This window comes from Dendropsophus ebraccatus, chromosome 2, assembly GCF_027789765.1.
Source record: "Dendropsophus ebraccatus isolate aDenEbr1 chromosome 2, aDenEbr1.pat, whole genome shotgun sequence".
Taxonomy (NCBI): Eukaryota; Metazoa; Chordata; class Amphibia; order Anura; family Hylidae; genus Dendropsophus; species Dendropsophus ebraccatus.
In genome coordinates this window covers 185419183-185429682 of record NC_091455.1, presented here as the reverse complement: position 1 = coordinate 185429682, position 10500 = coordinate 185419183, and the positions used below count along the sequence as shown (strand labels likewise).

Sequence of the window (10500 nt, the reverse complement as noted above, 5' to 3'; positions counted from 1 at the left end):
AGTACAATTAGTGACACAAAAAATAAGGGCTCATGTGGGTCTGTAGGTGTAAAAATTCAAATGCTATGGCACAAGGAACAAACAATGAAGACGCATAAACAAAAATTAGCCTAGTCCAGAAGGGGTTAAAAGCCATCAAATATAAAAGTTATGAGAGTTGCATATTGTTTGAATTGTACCGACTTGAGAAACATATTACATGTCAGTTTTTCCATAGGTCAAACAGTGTTTATTTTTAAATTTCACCGCGCATATAATTTTTTTCTGGTTTCGCAGCATATTTTATGCAAAAATTAAGTCTGCCTTTGCAAAGTACAACTAGTGACGCAAAAAATAAGGGCTCATGTGGGTTTCTAGGGGAAAAAATGCAAGTGCTATGGCCTTTTAAACACAAGGAGATGAAAACGCAAAAACGTAAGTTGGCTCCATCCTTAAAAGGAACCAATCACGTAAAAAATGGTATTAAGCTCAGGAAGTGTTCTGATAAATCATTCAGCACACTTCCCATACATATCCTTATATCTCCCATCCCTGCAAAGGAAAAAACATATAATCTTACTTTTAAACATTGACGCGCTGTATGGTAATCCACCCTAAGTAGTCATCTGGGTGGTGGGCTGTGGGCAGGTAGTCACAGTCCCCTGGGTGGTTCGGGGATGTAATCACGCCCCTCTGGGCAGGAGGGGCGTGATTCAAACTCCAGTAAGGCTGTGACGTCCTCCGGAGGCGTGCTGTAGCATCAGGCGGCTCACCGACGTTCTCAACACACATTACACCTACAGCATAGAATGGGACTTTATGTACTGCGCATGTGCAGCGTAATGAGAACGTCAGCGCCGCCGGACGCTACAGCACACCTCCGGAGGATGTCACAGCCTTACTGGAATTTAAATCACTCCCCTCCCGCCCAGAGGGGTGTGATTACATCGCCGAACCGCCCAGGGGACCGTGACTACCTGCCCACAGCCCACCACCCAGATGACTACTTAGGGTGGATTACCATACAGCACACCAATGTTTAAAAGTAAGATTATAGGTTTTCCTTTGCAGGGACAGGAGATAAGGATATGTATGGGAAGTGTGCTGAATGATTTATCAGCACACTTCCTGAGCTTAAAGAGGACCTGTCACCCCCGGTGACGGGGTGACAGGCTCCTGACCCCCCGTTAGAGCCCCCTATACTCACGTGATCCTGCCGGGTCCCGCTTTTGGAGATGGTCGGGTCATGGAGATATCGGCGCCCGAAGCCCGACACACGTGCTCCTCAGAGTCCAACACTCATAGAGAATGACAGGAGAGTCCAGCGCTCAATCATTGTCTATGAGCATTGGACTCATCTGAGGAGCACGCACGCCAGGCTGCAGCGGCTGAGAACTCCGTCAGCCGACCACCTCCAGAAGCGGGACCTGGCGGGATTAGGTGAGTATAGGGGGCTCTTAACGGGGGGTCGAGAGCCTGTCACCCCGACACGCAGGGTGACAGGTTCCCTTTAATAGCCATTTTTTACGTGATTGGTTCCCTTTAAGAGGTTAAAGGGGCCGGGTCACATATCCACAGCAGAATGAAAACTCCACTGCACATATGTAACCCCATATAAGCTCACAGTACATGGACTTGCAGCAGATTTCACTGCAAAATCCAGTACATGTGAATGTACCCTTAAAGTGATAACACAGTAACTCTGCTATCAGAACTGTCCAATAATAACTGCCCCCAGCAACCAATCACAGCTCAGCTTTCATTTCTTAACAAGCTTTTGGAAAATGAAAGCTTAACTTTGATTGTTCCCTATGTTCATTAAAACGAGACCTAACAGCTCACAGTACAAACCCAATTTTACGACAATGAAGTACTTTACTGCTGCAGCCAGAGCTCTCCGCCTGTGTAGTCACACAGTAAGGCCGCGATATTCAACGCGAGAAATACTTAAAAAAAAAATCAAAAGGACGAGAAAGCGGCAGATCCTTTTCGCTCTAAAACCGCCCCCCAACCTGCTACACCCCCCTGCCGATCAGCCGCCCCATCTAATCCCGTCACGAACGCGTCTCCCGTCACCACCGGCAGCCGAGTGAGGTAATCGCGCGCCAGTGACCTCTTATAAAGGCGCCTTACCCGCGCGCAGCTTTTTGTTTATAGGACAGCCGCCCAGGCCCCGCCCTTTCCTCGGAATGTACCAACTCTACCTAAGGAGGGGGATCCTCTACACTATATTTGACTATAAAGCGATTGTACAACCGCTCGCAGAAATTATCCTAAGTCTAAGCGTGTTCCGTACAATGTGCCGGTACATAGGCTGTGAACCAGCCGCTCCATCTCCATAGCCAGCCCATATATGTGCTGCAGGCAGAGCGCTCCCCCCCTACGCCACTGATAGTCGGTGCCGCGGCGCGATCTCCGCATCTTGGTGACGGTGTGGAGCCTTCCCCTGACCCCCTCATTGATTCCCGCCCGAAAGTGACCGGTGAGGGGGAATGTAATCCACGTTACACCGCGGAGACCTGCCCGAGGAGACGCCGCCGCCATCATGGCGGACACAGAGCTGAAAGTTCCGGAGGACATGTTCAAGGATGTGAAGTTTTACCCCGTGGGGGATCTGGATCCTCAGGTAGAGAGATCGCGGACATCCAGGGGGCTGCACTGCCTCATCCCTGTATACGGAGCTCTGGATGGGCGGGTGACGGTGTACGGGCGGCTGATCTGTGACCCGATGGCGGTCACGTCATCCGCACTCACTCGCGGGCCTGCTTAGTGTCTCCGGTGCCGCTCACTGCTCCCGTTATGGGATGTTTAGTCCCTGCCATATAGTGATCCAGTGGGGATGACGCAGGGCGTGCACTTCCTGCTAAATAGTGAGGTAGAAGTTGATGGAGAGGAGTCTGCTGGTCCCCAGAGGTGACAGCGGATGATGGGCGTCCTGTAAGGGTCACATGATGAGCACCATAAAGTAACTGACCCTCCCTGCAGAGGACAACAGATGGTGCAGTCCAGTACAACTTACAGTGGGGGCTGATGGGAGTTGTAGTTCTGCCTATAGGGCAGTGCCCCCCAACCTGTGGCTCTCCGGCCTCATCCACACATCAGTTTTCTAGAATTGTCCCTCCTCTACAGTGCATAGAGTCGAGACTGGCAAGGGCGGCATCCAACTTCTCCAGCGACCGGAAATCAAATGCTGAGATAATTTCCAGCATGCTCGAGTCGCGCTCACCTCTATAAAGAATGTGTCCTGACTCCACAGAACTTGTATCCGATTCTCCAGAGTCCAGGGGTGATGTGCTTTACACCATGCTGACACTTGTGCCTGGTGATGTAAGATATGCATGCAGCTGCTCAGCCAAGGAACCCAATGACGTGATGCTCATGGCAGGGCACAGTATTTACGGAGAAGCCCTGCAGTGGACTCTTTCCCTGCCTGGCCTCCTATAAGGGAAAGTGATTGAAACTTAGCAGAAGTGTCATTACAGTGCTGCAAAGACACTGGCCTAATGGTGGTTTTACACGGAACGATTATCGTTCGAATTTGCACGAGTGTGAACACAGTGAACGATCAAGCGACGAGCGAGAAGTCGTTCATTTTGATCTTTCAACAAGTTCTCAAATCATCGCAGATCGTTCCCTGTAAACAGTTTTTCACCGATTTAAAGGGACTGTACCATCAGGCCTGGGCTGAAGCACTGGAGGCGGACTGACCCACCCCAGTGGGAGGAAACCTCCGCCCCTCTATGACACTGCTCCATTAGAATCAATCGAGCTGTACCATAGAGGAACGGGGGTTTCCTCCCATTGGGGGTGGGTCAGCCCGCCTCCAGTGCTTCAGCCCAGGCCTGATGGTACAGTCCCTTTAAAGTGACTGTACCACCAGGCCTAGGCAGAAGCACTGGAGGCGGGCCGACCCACCCCCAGTGGGAAGAAACTCCAGCCCCTTCATGACGTGACTCCATTAGAATCAATTAAACCCTATCATAGAGGGGCTGGGGTTTCCTCCCGCTAATGGTGGGTCGGTCCGCCTCTAGTGCTTCAGCTCGGGGCTGATGGTACAGTCACTTTAAGCTATGTGTGAGATAGGCTTAAACGATTTTTCCGTACGATATATCGTTCTGTCTAAACGCATAGTTCATTCGGAATCGTGCGATCGGGCGAATTATCGCTCCGTGTAAAAATACCCTAAGATACCCGTCAGACAAAGTCTATGTTCACACTACGTATAAGTACGGCCGTTGTTGCCATCGGCCGCTTGCTTCATTGCATACTGTGGGAGGTTCTGATGCGGGTGCGCGCTAATGCGCTCGCATCAGAACGCTGCGGCCGGAAAGATCATCTGGCCGGTAGTTAAGTACCGTCCGGGATTATTTGAGCAGAGACCGGCCGTTCTGTGACCCGGCCAGGGTCACGGAACGGCTGGTCTCTCACAGCGTGTGAACATAGACAAAAAGTGTACAGCTGGTTTATGTGTATGGTCAGCTTACTTACAGCTTCAATCAAAGAAGTGGGTGCAGCTCACAGCTACCTCTGGAGCTGAGGTAAAAAAAGGCAGTGATTACCCTAAGGGCCCTATTCCACTGGACGTTCAGATTATCGTTAAATCGTTCAAATCTGAACGATAATTATTTGTTTGAATAGCAGTTAACAACTAACGACCGAACGAGAAATCGTTGATCGTTTAATAAGACCTGGACCTATTTTTATCGTTGCTCGTTCGCAAATCGTTCGCATTGAATAAGAAGTCATTCGCAGTAGTGCCGAACGCAATAGCGACGAAAAGACGACCGCAAGAATGATCATAAGTAACGATTATCTTTCTATGTAAATGGGTGAACGATTTCAGGTCTTTCGTAATAGCGATTGTTTATCGTTATGCGAAGGATAATCGTCCGGTGGAATAGGTCCCTAAATCGCGAATAGTCAAATGAAGAAATAGTACAGGGGGGAGCCTAGACCTCTAAGCAATGGATAAAGGATTTGTATGAATGTATTGATGAAAATGGTGTTATCAGTGTGAAAAGTTTATTTTAACGTTGAATCAAATAATTTATAAAGTTTAAAGGAATTCAAAGAATTAAAGTTAAAGGGGTAGTGCGGCGCTAAACATTTATTCACAAAATAACACACATTACAAAGTTATACAACTTTGTAATGTGTTTTGTATGTGAATGGCCCCCACCCCATGTTTCCCCCCACCCACGCTAGACCCGGAAGTGTTGGTGCATTATACTTACCGCATTCGTGTCGACCCCGGTCCGCCATCTTGGGACAATGATGTAGTCTTCGGGAGGCCTGCCTAACCGCTCTATCCGTCCCTCATGCCGCGCCCCCTCTGCCGTGTCATCAGCTGCTCAGCCGCGATTGGCTGAGCAGTTAATGGTTAAGTTCAAACTAACGATTTTTCGCACGATAATTGTCCCGTGTAATAGGGCCCTTAGTCATAAAAAGCAACCTGAGTGCAGTAAGCTGTAGTGTTAGTGTAACGTCATGTGGGTCTGATTTGCTTTACGAATCCACTGTAAATTGCATGTAGATTGGTGCAGAATTCTCCTCTGTGGTTTAAAACAGACCATTGTGTTAAATAGAAAAAGTTGTAAGCTTACCAAGTGAGTCGCTGCTGCCCAAATCTGAGCCCCTACTGCTCCTGCACTGATCTTACTATGAAGTGAGCCGCTACTGCTCCTGCACTGATCTTACTATGAAGTGAGCCGCTACTGCTCCTGCCCTGATCTTACAACCAAGTGAGCCGCTACTGCTCCTGCACTGATCTTACTATGAAGTGAGCCGCTACTGCTCCTGCACTGATCTTACTATGAAGTGAGCCGCTGCTGCTCCTGCACTGATCTTACTATGAAGTGAACCACTACTGCTCCTGCACTGATCTTACAACCAAGTGAGCCGCTACTGCTCCTGCCCTGATCTTACAACCAAGTGAGCCGCTACTGCTCCTGCACTGATCTTACTATGAAGTGAGCCGCTACTGCTCCTGCACTGATCTTACAATGAAGTGAGCCGCTACTGCTCCTGCCCTGATCTTACAACCAAGTGAGCCACTACTGCTCCTGCCCTGATCTTACAACCAAGTGAGCCGCTACTGCTCCTGCACTGATCTTATATGCAGTGAGCAGCTCCTGCTCCTGCACTGATCTTACTATGAAGTGAGCCACTACTGCTCCTGCACTGATCTTACTATGAAGTGAGCTGCTACTGCTCCTGCACTGATCTTACTATGAAGTGATCAGCTACTGCTCCTCCTTGATGCTTTTTTGGTTGTCAACGCACATGACCACTGTGTATCTGTAGGTGATCCACAACTATGTGCTTTATTGTAGATTTTCACCTCCACTGTGAACTCTGTAGGGAGAATGCAACAAATCCAGTGCAGAACAGTAACTGAAATACTGTGAGGTTAAAAATCAGCATCACTGTGAATTTAACCTGCACAGATCCACAGGTAACATCAGTGACTAGACGTGGGTGCTACTCGAGCAGGCTCAACCAATCATTCACCTGTATCCATGTTTTGCCAGACTTCATAGAGTAGCATCCAACTTCGTTAGCAACCACTATTCAGATGCCGAATGATCGGTCTTGAGCATGCTTAAAGAGGACCTGTCACCCCCCGTGCCGGGGTGACAGGCTCCTGACCCCTAGTTAGATCCCCTTATACGTACGTCATCCCGCCGAGTCCCACTGCCGGAGCCGGTCCCGGGACGGAGATATCCCGGTCAGAAGCTGGCACGCGTGCTCTGGAGAGAGGTCTGGCGTCCATAGAGAATAAATGGAGCCGGACTCATCTCTGATGCGCGCGCACGGCTCCATTCATTCTCTACGGACGCTGGACCCCTCTCCAGAGCGCGCGCTGGCTTCTGACTGGGATATCTCCGTCCTGGGACCGGCTCCGGCAGTGGGACTCGGCGGGATGAGGTACGTATAAGGGGATCCAACTGGGGGTCGGGAGCCTGTCACCCCGGCAAGGGGGGGGGGAACAGGTCTCCTTTAAGTAGCACCTATCTCTATCAGTGACGAATCCAAGCAATGACACCTTTACTGAACCATATAGCAGAAATGAAATGTCCTCTTAAATGAGCGGAATTTGCTCCATTGTCTATGGGGCTTCCAAATTTTTCAGTGCTGAGCACAGGATCATTTTCTCCTGACATGCCACAGACATGTCCAAGGTTTTGATTGGTTGGCGTCTAAGGGGGGGGGGGATTTATCAAGGGGTGTAAAATTTACACTGGTGCAAATTGCCCACAGCAGCCAATCACAGCTCACCTTTCATTTTACTAGAGCTGAAAGTTGAGCTGTCATTGGTTGCTGTGGACAGTTTGCGCCAGTATAAATTGTACACTCTTTGATAAATCTGGGCCTAAGTGTATAGGAGAAAGAGCTGGGAGAAGTTTGCATGCATCGTGCTCTCTCTCTCCCTGATCTGTGTCCGTCATGGACTCCTTCTGTTTGGTCACGCTCTGATCATGAGAGCGAGTGGGGAGTGATCCGTGCTGCTGCTATACGCCTCTATGTGAGCAAGATGGTTCCATAGACTTACATTATGCTGTGTCTCGATCATGTGAAACGGAGCAGGGAGAGCATGCAGAATTCTCCCTCCTTTCTCCATATCACTCAAGGACTGAGCACTATGACATATGAGTCAAAATTGAACCAAAGTATAGGCACGTGCATTGGTGTATCTAAGCCATTGATTCCCCCAGAGCGAAGACTTGTCTTTGTATCTGTTCTCTGCTCTACCTTATGAGGGTCCTTCTGTTCTCCCTATATGCACAAATACAGGGATATACATAAGAATGGAGGCAGTTGGATTTCTCCAGTTCATTGTCTTTCCTGAGCACTGCTCCCGTCAATGGGATGGATGCCTGCGCTAGCTCAACAATCCTGCTATCTACTGTGTTCACTGCAAGTATTTTTACATTGATGATCCCATGATGGCCACAGAGTGCATCTTCTCCAACTTGGTACTGCAGCTTATCTGTGTGGCTAAAGTTACGCCCACTGTCATCATATCAGCGACTGTACCACTTTAAATTAGAAGCCTGGCATCTGCCTGTAACTCAGATAATTGGCCATCTTTCTAATATAAGGACTGCTCTGGTTGAAATGAGACGACTCAAAAGTTTTGATCAGTCAGGGTGCCGAAACCCCCACTGATCTGTAGAATTGACAGAGAGAAACGAGCACTTAGGTTACTATTACATGGAATGATAATTTACCTATCCGGCCGATTATCGTTCCGTGTAATAAACACAACGATCAGCCGATGACAATGATCATCGGCTGATCGTTGATATAGGTTTGGACCTATAACTGTCGGGCACCGCTGCGTGTAATAGCGGTGCGTGGCTGGCGGCTGACGATTTGCAAAGTGCATACATTACCTATCCATGGTCCAGGGTTCCTCCTGCGCTCTGCTTCTCCCCGTGTCCCGCGGCCTGTCTTAACTGATAGGCTGCTTAGCCAAGACAGGCCGCTCTGAAGCTGCAGCGCGGGACTCGGAAAGAAGCAGACCGCAAGAGGTGCCCTGGACCATGGATAGGTAATGTATGTCCATGCAGCCCTTGTTAAACGATTATTGGGCCGTGTAATAGGCCCAGTAAACGAGCTCCGATCTTGCAGATCGGCGCTCGTTTACAGTTATTATGGGGCAATGTAATGGTACCCTCACATGCTTTCTGACATGTAGTGATATCTCTTCACCTTTTCTGGACAACCCCATTATGAGTCTATGTGGCCATCTATGGAAGCTGGTTACAGTATAACTCAGCATCGGGTCCCTAATGCTTTATTCTCAAATCTTATTTTATAGGTTGTACAATTGCTGAAAGCTGGAAAAGCAAAAGAAGTGTCCTATAACGCTTTAGCTACACACATTATTGCAGAAGATGGTGACAATCCTGAAGTTGGAGAAGCTCGAGAGGTCTTTGACCTTCCTATTGTAAAGGTAGATGACATCGGCATTTGTTTTTTAGCTACTTTATTTCTTCTCAAGTATTGTGTCAAAATATTAAAGGCTATGGACATCATTGCACTGTGTATTTGTTTTGTTTTTTATTGTTTGTTTGAGCTTTGAATGAAAAATGACACTGGGGAGGGGGGTTGAAGGGGGGCGGAACAGGGGGGCGTGGACTCAGAGTCTGCACGATTCATTATTGTTTTCTTTTAAAGATACGCAGAAAACCTACTCCAGCTCAAGGGATTTATGTAGAGGCAGTCCGCCTCTACATAAATCTCTGTAGTGCCGGAGCCACGGGAACATTTTTAAGTCCGGCGCAGAAAACGCCGGACTTAATAAATGTTCCCCTTAGTGTAAAGATATAAATGCCGTAATACACTGTGAGGTTATCTGCCGAATCCTGTATCTCACTGTGTAAGAGGGCCAGCGATCAGCAGATAAGCAAGTATTTATCGACTCATCCTTGTCTTTCAACATGTCAAAAGATAATCTGCCACCAGCCGTGCATCTCTACATGTAATATTAGATGCGTGGCTGACGGCTGATTAAAGGTTCTGGCCAGAAAAATGGCTGAAATCACTGGTTAGACTGTTCAGTGTTGGTCTGGGAACTTCTGAAGGTTTGCTACAGTGAGTTAGGATTGTATATTACTGTTTTTGCAAGAAAGTAGCTGTGATTTTTCTAATCCTAGATAATGCTTTTAATAACGCTTTAGGTGATGTAGACTATTGCAGCAGGGTGTTGGCTGGCTGTGTGTTACCACTGACACTTTCTCCCGATGGCTTATGCTGCCACCGCTGTGTATAGTCAGTGCTGGTTGGGGTAACATGTCCTCTGACTGTGTGATGTGCGGATTCGCTGTACGGTTACTTTTGTACGACGTGATTATATTTCTCAACGAAACTTTTTGGATTATGTGAACAGAACTAAATGCCCTCGCCTAGGGTTCAGACTTGCGCCTGTGTTGCCGTCACACAGCGAACCTTGCCTCTGGCTTACTCTGATGTTATGTTCTCTTTTACTGTAACAACAAGTTCCAGACAGTTTAATTTCCCAGACAATATATCAAAGCTCTGTTATATCTATCCCATTGTGCGCTATCTGGGGGGAATGTGTTCTTGCAGTATTTGCAGTAGCCAGGATCATGAAATTACTTGACAGCATTGTACAACATTTTATTTCAATGGGACCTGCACAATAATAGAAAGCTGCCACAGAGGCAGTCATAGGGACAAATGGCAGTTTCCTTACAAAGGCCATAAAATCAAGTCAAATGCGTATGGCAGTGACACATGCAAACAGTTCTGAAAAACAATATATATATATATATAAAATCCGACATTGAGAGAGAGGAGCGGCTGCACATCACACCTATGGCTGATACCAATGCTGCTAAGCCTATTTTAAAAAAACAACCTCAGGATGTTGGAATATGAAGTGATCAAGCCACATCTCCCCGTGTACCAACGTGCAGGTCTCCTGGTTCACACGGGTCCCTACGCTAACTCCACATCGTGACGTTTTCATGTCCATGACCACCTTTACAGATT

The 10500-nt window shown here is 48.0% G+C and overlaps 1 protein-coding gene across 1 annotated transcript in view; it reads left to right on the top strand.

Annotated features, from left to right (window-relative positions):
* Window positions 1–2257: 2257 nt before the first annotated feature.
* PAXIP1 (PAX interacting protein 1) overlaps window positions 2258–10500 on the top strand; it is a 28453-nt gene continuing 20210 nt past the window's right edge. Inside the window, exons 1-2 of the mRNA XM_069958879.1 lie at window positions 2258–2605; window positions 8804–8938. Of these exons, the coding sequence (XP_069814980.1) occupies window positions 2525–2605; window positions 8804–8938 (216 nt within the window). The 5' untranslated portion in view covers window positions 2258–2524. The remainder of the gene's footprint in view (window positions 2606–8803; window positions 8939–10500) is intronic.